At 41.3% G+C, this 19,488-nt stretch overlaps 1 protein-coding gene across 1 annotated transcript in view; it reads right to left on the bottom strand.

Moving 5' to 3' along the window:
• lamb1a (laminin, beta 1a) overlaps positions 1–19,488 on the bottom strand; it is a 102,423-nt gene that overhangs the window by 62,342 nt on the left and 20,593 nt on the right. The window contains exons 7-18 of the mRNA XM_086010185.1: positions 19,010–19,215; positions 17,126–17,246; positions 14,188–14,376; positions 13,515–13,694; positions 11,267–11,379; positions 8,273–8,352; positions 7,296–7,431; positions 7,050–7,208; positions 6,828–6,955; positions 6,488–6,608; positions 5,851–6,052; positions 4,237–4,380 (exon numbers count right to left, since the gene is read on the bottom strand). Of these exons, the coding sequence (XP_085866311.1) occupies positions 4,237–4,380; positions 5,851–6,052; positions 6,488–6,608; positions 6,828–6,955; positions 7,050–7,208; positions 7,296–7,431; positions 8,273–8,352; positions 11,267–11,379; positions 13,515–13,694; positions 14,188–14,376; positions 17,126–17,246; positions 19,010–19,215 (1,779 nt within the window). The remainder of the gene's footprint in view (positions 1–4,236; positions 4,381–5,850; positions 6,053–6,487; positions 6,609–6,827; positions 6,956–7,049; positions 7,209–7,295; positions 7,432–8,272; positions 8,353–11,266; positions 11,380–13,514; positions 13,695–14,187; positions 14,377–17,125; positions 17,247–19,009; positions 19,216–19,488) is intronic.

The raw sequence follows: 19,488 nt of genomic DNA, 5'->3' as shown, positions 1-19,488 counted from the left end.
TCAGGGACGACAAGCCAAATAAGGAAACAGGAGTTGCGACCAAAAGCTGTGTCAAAGAGGTAGGATTCAAGGAAGGTTTTAAAGGGGGAAGAGGGAGGTGGAAAGCGAAAAGGATTTAGGGAGGGAATTCCAGAGTGTGGGGCCTAGGCAGCTGAAGGTATGTGTGCCAATGATGACCGGGGAGGGAGGGATGCACAAAGGTCAGAGTCAGAGGAACAGAAAGTTCTGGGGGAGGTTAGAAATAGATAAGAAGTTGGGTTAGAACATAAGAACATAAGAAATAGGAGCAGGAGTAGGCCAATCGGCCCCTCGAGCCTGCTCCGCCATTCAATAAGATCATGACTGATCTGATCCTAACCGCCAATCCACCATCACAGAACCATCTCCTGAATCTAACAGAATTAGACACACGAAATAGGAGCAGGATCAGGCTACACGGCCCCTGGGCCCGCTCCGCTACCCACAGGGCCATGACCGATCCGAACCTAGACTCATGTCCAAATTCCTGCCCGCTCCCCGTAACCCTTAATTCTCTTTACTTCTAGGAAACTGTCTATTTCTGTTTTAAATTTATGTAATGATGTAGCTTCTACAGCTTTTTGGGGCAGCATATTCCATGGACCTACCACCCTCTGAGTGAAGTAGTTCCTCCTCATCTCAGTTTTGAAAGAGCAGCCCCTTATTCTAAGACTATGCCCCCTAGTTCTAGTTTCACCCATCGGGAACATCTTCCCCGCATCCACCCGATCCAACCCCTTCACAATCTTATATGTTTCAATAAGATCGCCTCTCATTCTTCTGAACTCCAATGAGTAGAGTCCCAATCTACTCAACCTCTCCTCATATGTCCATCCCCTCATCTCCGGGATTAACCGAGTGAACCTTCTTTGTACTGACTCGAGAGCAAGTATGTCCTTTCTTAAGTATGGACACCAAAACTGTACGCAGTATTCCAGGTGCGGTCTCACCAATACCTTGTACAACTGAAGCAATACCTCCCTATTTTTATATTCTATCCCCCTAGCAATGAAAGCCAACATTCCATTGGCCTTCTTAATCACTTGCTGCACCTGCATACTAACCTTTTGAGTTTCGTGCACCAGGACCCCCAGATCCCTTTGTACTACAGTACTTTCCAGTTTCTTGCCATTAAGATAATAACTTGCTCTATGATTTTTCCTGCCAAAGTGCATAACCTCACACTTTCCAGTATTCTATTCCATCTGCCAAATCTCTGCCCACTTACTTAGCCTGTCTATGTCCCCTTGCAGGTTTTTTATGTCCTCCTCACTCACTACTTTCCCCCCCATCTTAGTATCATCTGCAAACTTTGATATGTTACACTCGGTCCCCTCCTCCAAATCGTTAATATAGATTGTAAAGAGTTGGGGACCCAGCACTGACCCCTGCGGAACACCACTAGTTACTGATTGCCAGTCTGAGAATGAACCATTTATCCTTCTGTTAGATAGCCAATCCTCTATCCATGCCAGAATATTACCCCCAATCCCATGATTTTTTATCTTAAGCAATAATCTTTTGTGTGGCACCTTGTCAAATGCCTTTTGGAAGTCTAAATACACTACGTCCACTGGTTCCCCTTTATCCACCCTATACGTTACTTCCTCAAAGAACTCCAGCAAGTTTGTCAAACATGACTTCCCCTTCATAAAACCATGCTGACTTTGTCCTATTAAATTATGATTATCCAAATGTCCTGTTACTGTCTCCTTAATAATGGACTCCAAAATTTTACCTACCACAGATGTTAGGCTAACCGGTCTATAGTTTCCAGCCTTCTGTCTACTGCCCTTTTTAAATAAGGGTGTTACATTAGCAGTTTTCCAGTCTGCCGGGACCTTTGCCGAGTCCAGGGAGTTTTGGAAAATTATTACCAATGCATCCACAATCCCTACCGCCAGTTCCCTCAAGACCCTAGGATGTAAGCCATCAGGTCCAGGCGATTTATCCGCCTTGAGTCCCATTATTTTACCGAGTACCACTTCCTTAGTGATTTTGATCGTGTTTATCTCCTCCCCCCCCATAGCTCCCTGCTTGTCCAGTGTTGGGATATTCTTGGTGTCCTCTATTGTAAAGACTGATACAAAATATTCATTCAGTGTTTTTGCCATCTCCATATTTCCCACCATTAATTTCCCGGTCTCATCCTCTAAGGGACCGACATTTACTTTAGCCACCCTTTTTCTTTTTATATAACTATAAAAACTCTTACTATCTGTTTTTATATTTTTTGCTAATTTACTTTCACAATCTATCTTCCTTTTCTTAATCAATCTTTTTGTTATTTTTTGCTGTCTTTTAAAGTTTTCCCAATCCTCTATCCTCCCACTAGATTTGGCTACCTTATATGCCCTTGTTTTTAGTCGAATACTATCCTTAATTTCTTTACTTAGCCACGGATGGCTGTCTTTTCTTTTACACCCTTTTCTTCTCAGTGGAATATATATTTTTTGGAAGTTGTAAAATAACTCCTTAAATGTACACCACTGATCATGTATCGTCTTACCCTTTAATCTATTTTCCCAATCCACTCTACTCAATTCCGCTCTCATACCTTCATAGTCTCGGTTCTGGTTGGGCCGAATGTCCTGTTTCTGTGCTGTAAGCTTAGCTGAGAATTGGAGGCGTTGCAGGATTGGGAGCCAATGTAGATTAGCAAGGACAGGAGTAACGGGTGAATGGGACCTGGTTCGGAGAGGATACGGATAGTGGAGGATGGGGAAAATTAGCCAGACTGTCCACTCCTGACTGCTATCCAGTGACCCCCGACTGAAAACTGTGAGCGTGTAGATAATGGACGATAACAGAATTAGGCTTGGCCATGGCTCCCCTCCACCCCACTTATTGAAATTGCCGACCACAGTGACTAGGTTCAAACATGAAGATTGGTCATCTGTGGAGGTACTGAGAAGGGTTGCCAAGGCCCGTGGAATCATAACCCCCATATGCTGTACGAGTCACCACCTCCACAACAAAGACAGAAGTCTTATCACCAGCTTTCTCCCACAGTTCAGTTTACAAGAGTTACTTCAAGAAAAATCAACGCAGCAAATTAATTAATGTTCACCTCAGCCACATGCACTGCAAATTAAAAGCCCAATATTTTATCGATCACTTTTCCCATTCTCACAAAATAGTGTGTTCCATGCAGGAACCTCGAGAGCAAATGGCAAACTTAACTTACAGGCTAGGAATGTTCCCTTCTTCCCCACACTAGGAACAATTGCACAGTGACACCGCTATCCCTGGCCAGAATGGAGATGATTAGGTAATTCCCTCATCAATCATGCTTGGAGACCACACTGCTGCAAGTGACTGGGATTGATTTTATGCACATAATTTGTATGATGTAACTATCCTCCACTCACTGCATTTTGCTGGAGAAATCACCCTGTTTTTATCAGGAGAAGTTGCTATAGTTTTGGTCATGGATTCTGTTTGCTGTAGTTCATAGAAACTTGTTTTAAATAGACTCTATAAAGAGACTTGGTTTGCTTTGTTGTCTACTATAAAATAGACAGTTTGCTGCAAGCCCTACCAGAAGTCCTGCCCTGCCTCCAGCTCATTAGCTGACACAGTGGTGTCAATAGACACTCTGACTTAGCACAGGATATCGACTCATTCGCATTAACATATTATGCATGATGACACTAAAAATATCTGCTTTCAAGATATTGGAAAGTACATCCTTTCACACTGCAGGACCACAATAATGAAGGTGTAATAAGAGTACTAAGAAGTGGAGACAAAATAACTATTTCCTTTCAAAGATATGGGTAGCACGGTGGCATAGTGGTTAGCACTGTTGTCTCACAGCGCCAGGGACCTGGGTTCAAATCCGGCCTCGGGTGACTGTGTGTGGAGTTTGCACATTCTCCCCGTGTTTGCGTGGGTTTCCTCCGGGTGCTCCGGTTTCCTCCCACAGTCCAAAGATGTGCGGGTTAGGTTGATTGGCCATGATAAAAATTGGCCCTTAGTGTTAGGGGGGATTAAATACGTGGGGTTACGGGGATAGGGCTTGGGTGGGATGGCTGTCGGTGTAGGGACCGGGTGCTAGGGTTTGGATGATCAGCCATGATCTCGTTGAATGGCGGAGCAGGCTCGAAGGGCCGAATGGCCTACTCCTGCTCCTAGTTTCTATGTCTCTATCTCTAAAACACTTCAAAAGTAGAAGGACTAAATTACAATCGCACCATTTTAGAAAGCTGTACTTACGTCTGCAGCCACTAGGACCAAAACCGTAGGTTGCAGGAGCACATCGGTCACAGTTTCGGCCAACTACACTGGAGCGACATTGGCACTGTCCACCACTGGGATCACAAACAGAACTGAGAGAACCTTGAGGGTCACAGCCGCAAGCTGGAGAGATAGAGAATAAGTACACATTATAGGAGTATTCAAGTAAAAGATACCTTCATGAGAAACTATCATATTCAGAATCCTCAATCAAAGCTGCTCTTTGAAATGGACCAGCTCCAATCTGCACTACTATAGACTCTTCCCAAATTAATCAATTTCCAGGGAGATTCAAAAATAACCGAGACTCCAGAAGACTACAAAGGATTCTGAAATCTATCCCATGGCCCCCAAAAGATTTCATTCTCTCCTTCCAGTTTTAAGAGCAATGTGAACAGTAGGGACTATTATGGGCTTCTGAATAACTATTAGTCACTGTTTCCCTTCCCATTATTTCAATCCACTTTTACTTAGCCTCGGGCGTGGAACTTGAAATGCTACTTTAAAATCCAAATATACTCCATACAAGCAAAATCCCTTATTCACTCATTTACATACCTCCTCAAAGCATTCCTCAAGAGTCGTGACCCATAACTTTTAAACTATGCTCTTTAGATGAACATTGATAGCATCCTGTTAAACGTTTGAATATCTCTTCACTGGTAATGTCAGACTAACTGGTCGAAGTCCTCAATTCATGTTTAACTTCTTGTTAAGTACACAAATCATTGGCAATTTTCATTTTATGAAATGAACAAGTAACTAAAACTTTACGGCCATGCCAACAATTTCACTTTCCAATTAAGCAATGACCTCTTCCTGCACGGATTTACTTTTAGAAAACAAAGTCACAACAGAAAATGTTCATGCACTTACTGAGTACCAGTACAGAATAAATTCTTCAGTAAAAACCCCAATATGCAGATAACGTACGGAAGAGGACGTGCTACTGCTTTTACAGAATCATAGAATTTTCAGCATGGAAGGGGGCAATTCTGCTCAGCTTTTAATATTTTTCTTCAAATGTTTATCCAATTTCCTTGTTTGTGCTGGGGCTGACTTATTAATAGCAATTTGCAGTGATGCATTCCGTATTCTAGTAACCCTCTGAACAGACAAAAAACTTAGGACCTCTCCCTTTATGGTTTCAGTACCAATCCTATGCTTACATCCCTTTGTTACCGATTCACCAACTAGTGGAAATCAATCTTTCACTACTTACTCTCTCAAATCCTTTCAAGACTTTGAAGACTTAATTACATCCTCCCCCCACAGTTAACCTGCTATGCTTTAGTGAATACTGTCCTTGTTTTTCCCCAAGTTTTACACTATAATTATATCTTCTCATCTCTGGTACCAAACTATATTTTCTATGTTTAAACATCCTTTCTATAAGGTTGTGTCCTAAATTGCACACAGTACCCTAACTATGATCTAACCATCTTCATAGCCATCAACTGTTAAAATTAGGAGTCTCACATTTTTTCCCAATTATAAGAAATATTCCATCACTGCTCTGATTACCCTACATTTCTTAACCAGTAGTCCGCTTCCCTCATGAAAAATGTTTTGGAAAAGAAAATTTAGACATACGCAAAGCTCCTTCATGGATTATAGAAGAAATACTAGACAGGATGCCTCTACAGACATCGGTCATCGGAGTCTTAGTAACGCTCTGACTGTTCTCCAAGCAGCGGTACCGTTGAAAGGTTTCCCAGACGCTGTTTGTGACAATCTCACTCGATTCTCCTGCTGAGAATATATCCAATGATCTGCAGTGGGGCATGAGTACAAGCTGGAAAATATTTGATCGACAATCAGCTTTTTTCAAGATCCATTTTTTGGGGGAAAAAAACAAACAATCTTATATACCTTATGCAGTTAGAAGTCAAGTCTTTGGGGTAACTTTACACATCATCACTCCCGTGAGACATGCTGACCTCTACACCTGAATTTCGGATACACTCAAGTGAAAAACTGTGACCTAGGCATGCAAGTTGTAAAATCGATCAGTTAATTCCATGAACATCCATGCATTACTAAATACTGTGCCCATAATGGCCTGATGCTGTGATCATACGTCATGGAACATTCGCAAGCATTAAAATAGGAGGAAAGACATAATCGAAGCCGGACATGCCAATACATTTATTTGATGATCAGAACTTTCTTGCAAGTGAACTTTAAATCATCTTATTTGTTTCTATAGCGTAATTTTAGTTATACATACCGAATCTATGAGTGTATAAGGAGTTTCCATTTCATCATCAGAAGAATACTTTGTTAATTCTAAACGGATGGTGTAGTTTAGGCCTTTTTCAAAGCATACAGGCCGAGGTAGAACCACATACCTAGAGGAACATTATGACCAACATACATAGTTAGCCCAATATTTCACAGTGGTGGTTTACCTGCGATTCATGATTTTCTTTCTTTTTTTTATTTAAGTCACTTTTAGCCACTTACAAGTCTGTTATTCTCTTTCCCTCTTTGAATTTTGTCAAAGACTATATAAAACCTAAAACTGTCAGTTACCACGCAAAACAGTAAAGTATTTTATTTGTTCTAACCTTGATCCTGATGGCAGAGAGAACACTTGGTTGTCATCACCAGGCGTTGTATTCCCACACCGACTGCTGGTATGAATTTTACCAGGGCGGAACACCGTTATTTTTGCCTCTTCCCAATTCTTTGGCAGCTGAACAGAAAGAACCACATTACATTCATGTCAACATTTCTAACAGTTCTATTAAACTATTAAGGTGCCATCTCAATGACTGAAGATTAACCACCTGTGGCTCATAGCGAATCAATAGGTCATACTCCATGGAATATGGAACATCATGTATGTGGAATTCTAGATATGCTCCTTCAGGAATCCGTACAAATCCAATTCCTGTCCAGGTTGGAGAACGATCTTGTGGATGTTTTCGCTGTACTATAGTCACTCCCTGCAAAGAATGAATGCCATCATGAACGTTTGAAATAAGATCAGAAAAATACCTCTACAGATCAGTCCAGAATCAAAACAAACTTACAGGACCCAAGTCAGCTTCCTCTGCCTCATATGTGTAGTGGTCCAGGGTGATAAAGTAAAACCCAGATTCAACCTCATTGCAGCGACGCCCAACCATATGCTCTTTACATGGACACTGGCCGGTCTCTGCGGAACAGCTTAAAAAAAAAATCAGCATTATCTATAACTTTTTTTTTAAGTAGAAGAGCTTACATAATCTAGTCAGCATGCAGTATAAAATGCCTATGCAAGGAGGATGTGCAACACCACATTTGAACAAAATGTTAATCCACCAAAAAGATTCTGTACAAGTTTCTGGTGGCTGTGTAAGAAAGATCTTCCCTGTTCTGATTGGAGAAGTTTGACTATGTACAGTGGGAGCGGTGGTCTGTTTACATGCCCAATTCTGACGTCTCCCCCATCAGACACTTCACTAGCAGCATTAAACACTAAAACATCAAGACAGATTTTTCTTAAAAAGCTAACACTTACTTAACTATTAAACAAAAAAAAACCTTTATAAAAGGCACACACCGACACAAATTGCCTACTGACATTCACTTTTTAGATGAGTGTACAAAATGGTCATTTGAACAAACTACCAGAGGGCTGCTGATAGACAAAGAACTACAACAGCAGGAGTCATCACCTCCAGCAAAGGACAGACAAGAGGAGGAAATTGGGAGTAATAATGAAAGGGGGAAACAAAGAAAATTAATTATATTTATTGTGAAAGTAAATTGAGGCTTATAAACGGATTGGCATTTGTCACATAATTATTGGAGTAAGTTAAACATTTAGAAGCATTCTTTCAGCTACTGTTCAACCAGGATAAGGAGATAGCCAGAGACAAAAGCTACTTTTAGAAGCAGCTCACTGCTGGATTGAGTTGCCTGCCTCCTTTTGTTCAAATTGTTATAACATTTGAGCGTTCAAATGATTGCTAATGAACTGTGAACTTTGTCTCAGCACAGTAAGTGATTAAGAAGCCAGCCTTACTCATTGTTGTACGAACCCCCCTGGTCACAGTCACAAGGGCGACACCCATCTAGATCACTGCTCAGTCCCCAGTGTTGAGGCTGTAAAACAATAAACCAGTATGGTTTCAATATCGCATGACCACATTCAAACCATTACAAAGATAAATTAATTATGCATGCTCTAATATCATGTGGTAGAACTTCGTAATCAATTCAGTGGAGCACAGTGTATTAGAAGAGTTCTTTTTTATAATCACATTACTGTGTAAATAAAGAGAAATGTCAGTTTTTTGGACTCAAAACAAGATCAGAAAGAACAATCTAGAAAAGCCGTTTCCAGTGATCCATAATCACCATGCCATATATGCTAGTCCTAAAATATTGCATAACGTCTCCATTTTTTTTTTAGAAAAACAGGCATAATGTTTTTATCAGCATTGCTGAATATCAATCTTTAGCAAAGTCTTTCATATTCTGTCAATATAATTCAAACTTTGTATACAAATGAATAGTTGATCAAAACTGGGAAGTGTCACTGGGGGCACTGTTCTATACCAGGTTCTGGATCTCACACGCACACAAACACACGCACACATGCCTGCTCGTTTTCTCCCTGGATCGTATAACTACTGAACTCAGTCTTCCCCTCCTGAAGTCTACAAGCTTTAATACTGAAGCATGGTGTGCCTCAGTACCTACTCTTTGATTTACCTCCCCTTCTCACCTCCTCTTTCCCCCTTGGTTGTGTTCCACACTCTGGACCTTGGGCATTGGCCCTTCCTCGGAGATTCTCAGTATGAGTAATGGAAACGTGGCTTAAAAACAGTGAGGACTGGGCACTTAATATTCAAGGGTACACGGTGTTCAGAAAAGATAGGGAAGGAAAAAAGGGAGGTGGGGTGGCAGTGCTGATTAAGGAAGACATTGTAGTGTTGGAAAGGGAGGATGTTCTTAAGGGGACAAGGACAGAATCCATTTAGTTAGAGTTGAGGAGCAAAAAGGGTATGATCATGCTATTGGGGGTATTCTATAGGCCTCCAAATAGTGAGAGGGAGGTAGAGGAGCAAATCTGCAGGGGAATCGCAGAGATATGCAAAAGCTTTAGAGTGGTGATATTGGGGGACTTTAATTACCCAAATATTGATTGGGATAATGCTAGGATAAAGGGAAAGGACAGGAGGAATTTCTGAAATGTGGGAGGAATTTCTTTGACCAGTATGTTCTTGGCCCAACTAGGAAGGAGGCATTGCTGGATCTGGTGCTGGGCCAGGTCGACCAAGTGTCTGTGGGAGAACACTTGGGTATGAGTGATCATCGTATCATAAGATTTAGATTAGCAATGGAGAGGAGCAAGGAACAATCTAGAGTGCACCTTCTAAAACTGGAACAGGGCTAACTTCAATGGAATGTGGAAGGATCTAGCCAGGGTAAAATGGAATCAAAGACTGACAGGAAAAACTGTAATGGAACAATGGGTGATCTTTAAGGAGGAGATGCTCCAAGTACAGGCTAGGTACATTCCAACAAGAGGAAAGTGGAAAAGGTAGAAGCAATGGAAGGGGTGAAAATTGATAGACAGGATGTACTAGAAAGGCTGGGTATGCTTAGAGTGGATAAGTCGCCTGGTCCAGATGGCTTGCATCCCAGGTTGCAAAGGGAATTGGGGAGGAGATAGCAGAACGGCTTGCCATAATTTTCCAATCTTCCCTAGATGCGGGGGAGGTGGCTGAGGATTGGAAAATGGCAAATGTGACACCATTGTTCAAGAAAGGGTGCAAGGACAATCCTAGTAATTACAGGCCGATCAGTTTAACATCAGTGGTGGGTAAAGTTTTAGAAACAATAATCAAGAAAAAAAATTAACAGGCACTTGGAGAGGTTTAAGCTAATTAAGGAGAGCCAACACGAATTTGTAAAAGGCTGATCATGTTTGACTAATACAATTGAATTTTTTGATGAAATAACAGGGAGGATTGATGAAGGGAATGCAATGGAGCGCTGATTAGGCCACAACTGGAGTATTGCGTCCAGTTCTGGTCACCACACTTTAGGAAGGATGTGAAGGCCCTTGAGTGGGTGCAGAGGAGATTTACCAGAATGGTTCTGGGGATGGGGGTTCTTAGTTACAAGGACAGGTTGGAGAAGCTGGATTTGTTTTCATTAGAGCAAAGGAGGTTGAGGGGTGATTTGTTAGAGGTATAAAAGATTATGACGGGTTTGGATAGGCTAGACAGGGAAAGGCTGTTCCCACTAGTTGATGGTACAAGGACTAGGGGACACAGATTTAAGGTTTTGGGCAAGAGATACAGGGGGATGTGAGGAAAAACGTTTTTACGCAGCAAGTGGTGAGGATCTGGAACTCGCTGCTGACGGAAGTGGTGGAAGCGGAGACACTCGATGTTTTCAAGGGGAGGCTGGATAGGCACTTGAGGGAAATAAACTTGCAGGGCTACGGGGATAGAGCGGGCGAATGGGACTGACTGGATTGCTCTACAGAGAGCCGGCACAGACTCGATGGGCTGAATGGCCTCCTTCTGTGCCTCTATGACTATGACTGGACAGGTGGGATGTGTTTTGAGACAGGATGTCCCAGCGAACACATACAAGTAAGAAAAGTGAAAAAAAGTTAACATTTAGGGGAAAAACTCTACACACTTAATTTTAATGTGTCAATAGCTGCGATTCAGGAGGTCTGGGAATAGGTTTCATGCCCATCCTTTCATCCAGGAAATAGCTTGTGGTCTGGGAATATGCAAAATGAAAAGGAGAAAGCAAAAAATGTACTTAGTAACTACCATTTATTACAATCATTTCAGCTGAGCTCAAACACAATTGGGTCCATCTTTCAAATCTTGTTCAGCAATTCTGATGCTGTTCCAAACAGAAAATATTTCTCCAGATGTTAGTCATTTGTGTGCTCTTCCAAATAGATTTTATAATTATGTTCAATTCATAGAAACCTTTAACATGTTTTTGCAGTGCTTTTCCATTTCTGCATCTGCAGTTTTCTTACCAGACACTGATCACAGTTCCTTCCCATCACCAAACGTTTACAGAAGCAATTTCCTGTTACATCATCACATGGAGCACCTCCTGGATGAGTTCCCAAATGGTTACAGGTACACACTAATTGACCAAACAAAAAAAAAGCCTCAGAAACAGTCTCCATTTTAAAACACAAAAAAAATCAGTGATTTAGGAATATTTAATTATTTGGGAGGGGGGGGGGGGGGGAAAGAAATTCAACTGCTGGCTGCCTGTGTCTCACCGGAAGAATGAGGTGACCGACAGCGGAAAATCTAGCGGCCACCTTGGACACCTATTTGCCCGCATGATTCAATTTTCAGGCAGACCTTTAAATGGGTGCCCATCACTCCCGCCCAAAGCAGGCCGAAGGCTGTTTAAATATGAAAATTGGTATCCTGTGCTGGTTGTAAGGCTCGGATTGCAATTTTAATGTACAACTGGGCACAGCACACGCCATACATGCTTTGCCCAGTCTTACTGGGCGTTGAGTGGCCTAATCCTTAGAGACTGCTGGAGGACGCTCAAGAAAAAGCAAGCTTTTTTTTTTTGCTAATGTTTAAGATTTTTGGGGGGCCGGGGACACATTCACACTTCATTTTGTTCCACAAAAATCTTCCCACCCACAGCTGGTCCACTCTCAAGCCGCCCACCCCAACAGGCTGCACCTGCTGGCTGGGTCCGTGCAGAAGCTACTGAAAACGGTGAGCTGCAACGGACTATGGCCTTGGGCAGATACTGCAGGCACAATGCCAACTTTGTGGTCGTTTTCAGCTGAAATTGAAAGAGTTCCCCCCCCCCCCGCAATAGTGTTTCCCAGGTCAGAAAACTAATTTCACTTCACTAAAGCTTTTTCCCCCTTCTTCTATTCTTTTGGCAGCCCTGATCCTTCCTCGTTTTCCCAACCGATCTTTCACAAGAAAATAAAGAAGAAAAGACACATGCACCAACAATGGGAAGTAAATTAGACATCTGGAGAGCATCGAGAAAATTCCTGATAAGTGGATCTGGAAGTCATTAACAAAACATGAGAAGGATGCCTGTATAACAAAGTAATCAAAAAAGGTTTGATTTTCCTTTTCAGTTATTACTTGATTAGAACAAATGTGCTTTTTTGGCATGGCTCCCTCTGCTTGCAAGCTAACTTTAAAATATTCAATTTTTTGACAAAGGTCCTGCTCTTGAAACACTAAATTATTCTGTCCTATCCACAGATGTTCCCTGACCTGCTGAGTGCTTCCAGTTCCTCCCCCCAGATTTCCAGAATCTGTACATTTTTGCTTTTAAAATATTTATTTTGTGCTAGTTACATTGTTTGTGCTAAAAATGGCTCATGTCTTAAGGGGCCCTTTTAAAAATCACATTTGCACCAGTGGAAAATTCCTTTAAAGCAACCCAGTGTCTGCTGAGCGGCCACTGAAGTTAGATCAGAAATCTGCCAGTAAAAGTTTGACAATCTGTTGAAAATCCAATTAAGACACTTTCATCACTTTTTAAACTGATAAACAGACCATGTAGATCCATTTTCACACAAACACAAACATGCATTGAGACATTGTATTATTGAGGTGAAACATAGAAGATAGGAGCAGGAGTAGGCCATTTGGCCCCTCGAGCCTGCTCCGCCATTCAATGCGATCATGGCTGATCATCCAAATTCAGTACCCTGTCCCTGCTTTCTCCCCATACCCCTTGATCCCTTTAGCCTTAAGAAATATATCCAACTCCTTCTTGAATATATTTAATGTATTGGCCTCTACTGCCTTCTGTGGTAGAGAATTCCACAGGTTCACCACTCTCTGGGTGAAGAAATTCCTCATCTGTCCTAAATGGCCTACCCCTTATCCTTAGACTGTGACCCCTGGTTCTGGACTCCCCGACCATTGGGAACATCCTTCCTGCATCTAGTCTGTCCAGTCCTGTCAGAATTTTATAAGTTTCAATGAGATCCCCTCTCATTCTTCTAAACTCCAGCGAGTACAAGCCCAATCGACCCAATCTCTCCTCATACGTCATTCCTGCCATCCCAGGTATCAGCCTGGTAAATCTTCACTGAACTCCTTCCATGGCAAGAACATCCTTCCTCAGAAACTATAGTATTCATAAGCAGATTTCTGCAATACTGGAATCAAGAGCAGGGGTGTGGGGAGGGAAGATTAAAAATTAGAACACTATGCAAACTAAATTATATGAGGAAAAAAAAGTACATCAAGGATCAAAAACAGTCATTGACTTACGCTGACATCCCACTGGTTCATCTGCACTTAGTCCAAAGAAACCCTCTTTGCACAGATCACAGCGCTCACCCTCAACATTTAGTTTACAGCGGCACTGTCCCGCAATGAGATTAGTTGTTAAGTCCGTGTAGCCGTCACAGATTCCACCATTTAATGATCCAGCAGGGTCACAGTTACAATCTGCATTAACAGATTAAAGTAATTATACACTAAAAACATAGCAAATTATGTTGATGATTTATTCATCTAAACAGATGCCACCAATTTATTCACTTTCTAGCTTGAAGTATATATTTTTTTTACCTTGGCCACTGTTCGCAAGAATGATTGAGCCAAAGACCATACATAAACTTTAATTACGCTTGATTCAGTTTTACATTTCAAACTATGAATTGTCAGAAACATTATAGGTCTAATTACAATGAAATCTGTATTTATGTTGTTGCATCACACTGAAAGCTCATTTTTCTACATAGTCTACTCAAAAATCATTTAATTCAAATTTCTTCATTGCAAAAATAACATTGAATTTATCAGGAATGCTGTATGAAGAAAAGAATCACCTCAAAGCACATGTTCCATTTCAAACTTTTGAAGTTCCCAAAAAGGATCAAACAGATCAGTGTCATTCACTTCTTTCACAGATCTTTGTGTATCAAATAACAGCACTTACGTTCACAGATGTCACTGGCACGAATACTTCGTTCTGGATGCTGGTAGTAGAAAGGTTTGCATTGTTCACAGTGCTGCCCCATTGTATTATTTTGACAGCCATCACAAACACCACCACTGACATTACCAGATGCCATATATACAGCCATGTCAAAGTGACATTTATCAGCATGTCCATTGCAGCTACACCCTGAAATTCAAAAAACACAAATTTAACGTAACCAATATCAGCAGTTAAAGATATGAATTAGAATCATACGCATTAAAAATACACAAAAATCCAAAGCACATGTAAAGGATAAATGGCCCCAACCATCCAAGTGCTAGTTTCTGGCAGCTAATCTGTGTAAGCAGATTGTATGGAGAAGGGTGTTACATTCCAGCTGTGCATAGCTTACCAGCACCTGTAGGTTACAAGTGAGTATTTGATTACGCTCCTGTGAAGCACCTTGGAACATTTTACAAATGAAATGCACTATATAAAGGCACGACTTAGTACCAGATTTTGGTAAATTTTCACAATGAGTGTAAAACAGAAGTTTTACAGAGGATGGGTGACTCCGACCAGGACACTGAACTTACTTAACAAACAGCTGTAGGAATGATACTGTGAAAGGATGAGATCAAAAAGGGTGAATGACCTTCAACATCCAAACCTATATGCAAACTTTCCCGCTGTAAAAAATAGCTGAACATTCTTGCCCCCACAAAGTATAGCTTTGTTACCCACAGTGCATTTTATTAATTTTTCCATTTCCTTGATAAGGTGCTATTGCAAGAGACACCAGCCATGCTCTAGTATTTCACACAAGTAGCCATTATTCATTTGTGAGCCTCAACAGTAAATGTCAGCAAGATATATGACAGCGATGGATCAAGTCCAATGCAGTCCTTGTAAGCAGTGGTTGCTGTAGAGAGATTGGGAGCAGGAACTATATGCGACAAAACATTGCGCCATTTTGCTTCAAACTACAAAACCTCATCTTATTCATAGGAAATTTGAAAGAGACCATTATATTAGAACAACTTGTACTTATATAGCACCTTTAACGTAGTAAAACATCCCAAGGCGCTTCACAGGAGTACAAGGCAAAAAATTTGACACCGAGCCACATAAGGAGAAATTAGCGCAGGTGACCAAAAGCTTGGTCAAAGAGGTAGGTTTTAAGGAGCATCTTAAAAGGAGGAGAGGTAGAGAGGCAGAGGGGTTTAGGCAGGGAATTCCAGAGCTTAGGGCCTAGGCAACAGAAGGCACGGCCACCAATGGTTGAGCGATTATAATCAGGGATGCTCAAGTAGGCAGAATTGGAGGAGCGCAGATATCTCAGGGGCTTATGGGGCTGGAGGAGATTAGAGATAGGATGGGGTGAGGCCATGGAGGGATTTGAAAACAAGGATGAGAATTTTGAAATCGAGGCGTTGCTTAACCGGGAGCCAATGTAGGTCAGCGAGCACAGGGGTGATGGGTGAACGGGACTTGGTGCGAGGTAGGACACGGGGCAGTGAGCACAGGGGTGATGGGTGAACGGGACTTGGTGCGAGGTAGGACACGGGGCAGTGAGCACAGGGGTGATGGGTGAACGGGACTTGGTGCGAGGTAGGACACGGGCAGTGAGCACAGGGGTGATGGGTGAACGGGACTTGGTGCGAGGTAGGACACGGGGCAGTGAGCACAGGGGTGATGGGTGAACGGGACTTGGTGCGAGGTAGGACACGGGGCAGTGAGCACAGGGGTGATGGGTGAACGGGACTTGGTGCGAGGTAGGACACGGGGCAGTGAGCACAGGGGTGATGGGTGAACGGGACTTGGTGCGAGGTAGGACATGCTCGGACAAATTTAGAGAACTCTGTTAGCTGCCTTCTGAAACAATTTTATTATATTTTAGGAAAGCGATACAATACACAAATCTGTTTAGAGATAGCTTATGGGTTTCAGAGGGGGCTGGCTAATTGCCCAGATTTACAAGTTAATGAGCAACTTTCTCACGTTTGAGATGTTGTTACATTCGAGCTTAGTCTTATAGCTATATTTTTTTGGGCAGTTAGACTATTTGATTTGAAAGGTCAGGTGTCAAAAGCAACTGAAACCCATCAACTGAAGCATGCGCTATCCACCTAAAAGGTAAACTTGATTAATAATGTATTACATGACTATGTGAGAGTATTGTTTTGATTTGGGTATCAAAAGCCTACTTGGGAGTAATGCAAATGCTGCTAATATTTCATATTCTGCAGTCTTCTGGTTTCCACATAATAGAGGAAGAGCATCCACATTACATTCATTAAAGTCTCAGTTAAAACATCATGAAAGGACTTAAGTTTGAACACTTTACTAGGCTCAAGTATTGCACAAGTCAAGCATTATTTATTCTATTGCTTTTGCTTCTCTAATAATAAATCTTGTAACAAAATTTGACTGCTTGTTTTATCATTAAGAAACCAATAAAATAATCCGACAGTGCAATGTTTTCCGTCAGAGTGCACAGCCATCCGGTGTGAAATATCATGGTAAAAGATCAATCGTGTGGCATATTACTCTCATTCATGGCATGCATATGGGTGCATGGTTTGGATCTCAAGAGATGTGGGTTTGTCTGCCTATGGAACCTGCATTTTCTGTGAACATTAATAGTTGGGAAGAAAGCCTGAACCACAATGAGAAGCAGGTTTGATTCTTCCCTCAGGAACTTATAGGTGTGGTAGTCAATTATAACCATCCTTACTGTCATCTTAGCGGAGGTCAGTGAGCTCAACACAGATTGAACCCGAGACCTTTTTGGTCCATACTCAATGGATGAACTTGCTGAGTTATTGGGAAATCCTGCCCATTTTGTATTTTAAAAGATAAAGAAAGCTACAAATATAGGTTGCATGCAGAAAATAAGCCCCAAAATGAAGACATTCATTGTTATCTTTAAATATTTTGATTTGAAACCCACTTTGGCATGCATTGCTGTTGCGTCCTTCAGCAGGTTTCCAAAGCAGATCATGGTGGAAATCCTGACACTGCTCACAGTTTAAACCTCTGGTGTGGTGTCGACATACACACTGACCATGTACCTGGAAAACAATTTTAGCACCACAGAAAAATTGTTAATATTGCTTCCACATTTACCTTAATTTGATTTGAACACAAGTTCACAACAAACCCAATAATATTCATTTATTAGAATTATTAAGATTCTAAAAATGTAGTCAAGATGGGCACAAGAACAGTTTGAGTGACAAACACTTCAAAATTCTTGCAGCTCTCCATGTTGAGAGTCACAAGTACTAAACTACTTATTTTCCACTTAATTCAAAATCAAACTCTTAATCCCTGTACACATTCTCAAAATTGAGCCTGCAGCCACTGTGTACAAAGTTAGGCACAATTTTTTCTGGAACAAAATTCTCTCAGGAGGATTCAAAGGTAAATTGGAATGTATTAGAAGTAGCATGCACTTGTATGATCTGGGATGCCATTAATCAATTATACACGAAAGGAATCTTTGGCAGGGAGGGGGTAATTTCACCATTTTCTTTCCAGTGCCAATTTCTAAAATGTACATTATTTTTCTACTTCTTGTAGCACAAAAGCAAATGCAATGAAACAGGGACAAATGTAGTGATTGAAGTTGAAGCTTTTATAAGCATTTTTACACTTCCATCAAGTGTTTTGCCTGAAAACTGAATCATTGTATATTTATTGGAGCACCTCAGTAATATCAAGCACCAAGACAAATGTCTGCACAGATCAACTGGACTCTGAGCCTCCCATCAGCAAAGGGCTTTCAAATAATATGGTGGCACAGCAAACAAAAACACTAAATGACTGCACCATATAGCAGTGGGACACAATAATCCTACTTTCAGTCACACCACTGAATCAATGATCTCAGCCACAAAACAGCTGGGAAACAGGAATCAGAGGCACCAAGAGGGAAATGAGAGGGAGTTTTTCCCTAGACCACTCTTGCATACATCCCATCAGCTGGCTCAGACTATTAGTGCAAGGCTCAAAGCAGATCAGTTGCCACTTTTATCTTGCAGCTGGGGTGTAACCCAGGAGAGGAAAGAGAGAAGAAAAAAAATAGAATTCAAAGTGATATTAATAAAATAAGTGCCTTACAAGAACCAAATATTTCCAGTCTGCAATTTGACCCCCGTTAACAGGAAACTGAAAAACTACTATAGTTGCTGAGAGTTCGTGAACTCAAACGTAGTTTTGTCTTCAGACTCGGAACAGGAAATGGCAGAGCCAGGTCAGGGAAACTTTTCATCTGGGTTCAATTAAGCTTTGATGGTAGCACCAGCAAACTTCACTGTGGAGTAGGCCACATTCTCAATTCAAGACTTGAAACAAAAGTTTGTAACTTTCTACATTTTGTAACTAACAGCCCAAGTGCAACACTGCAGAAACATTGTGTTTTATTTTATTGCTGCAATGTTGAACGTGGAAGTCAGTGGCAGTGAAAAGTATTTACAACAACAACGTATATTTATATAGCACCTTTAACATAGTAAAATGCCCCAAGGCACTGCACAGGAGTATTTTAAGACAAAAAATTTGCACCGATCCACATAAGGGTAAATTCAGGCAGATGACCAAAAGCTTGGTCAAAGAGGTAGGAGCATCTTAAAGGAGGAAAGAGAGGTAGCGAGACGAACAGGTTTAGGCAGGGAATTCCAGAGCTCAGAGCCTAGGCAACAGAAGGCACGGCCACCAATGGTTAAGCGATTACAATCAGAATTTAACAACACAGTACAAAACAAAAATTGAAAATGCCTATTTTGTTTACTTCAGGAAGGTCAAAGGGACTGCAAATCACGTTTGTACTCACCTTCCCTTCCACCTCTTGGTCATCAGCATTATGAACAGGAGCGCACTCACTGGCGTGTCCATAGCAGAAACAATTGCCCCGAACTACCATGTCATAGATAGCATAGTAATATTTTTCTTTGATTTCCACTCGCGAGTCTAGCAAATTGTCACCCAGAGTATGGAGCTTAGTAAATTTAACCCTCAGGTTTGTGATCTTCAGCATATCTTCAAAATAAAATAAGCAATTAAATTAGAATTCTTCCATAAAGATCAGATGGAGTACTTCAAAATATGGTTATAATTTTCCTCAAATACACATTCAAAATGTTTCATTAATTTCTCTACATCAAACTACTGTATTCGTTAATTCCACTGCATTAATTAGAAATCAAAAAAATTTGCACTAGTCTTCAAATCTGTCAGTTTTAATACTCCCGAAAGGTGCCTTAAATGTGTTATTTATGACACATCAATGGAAGGTTCTGAAACTGAAATAGC

Source organism: Somniosus microcephalus, chromosome 17, assembly GCF_052327205.1.
Source record: "Somniosus microcephalus isolate GS21.2 chromosome 17, FLI_Smic_1.0, whole genome shotgun sequence".
Taxonomy (NCBI): domain Eukaryota; kingdom Metazoa; phylum Chordata; class Chondrichthyes; order Squaliformes; family Somniosidae; genus Somniosus; species Somniosus microcephalus.
Note: the sequence above shows the minus strand (reverse complement) of the source record. Positions and strands in the feature narration are given on the sequence as shown.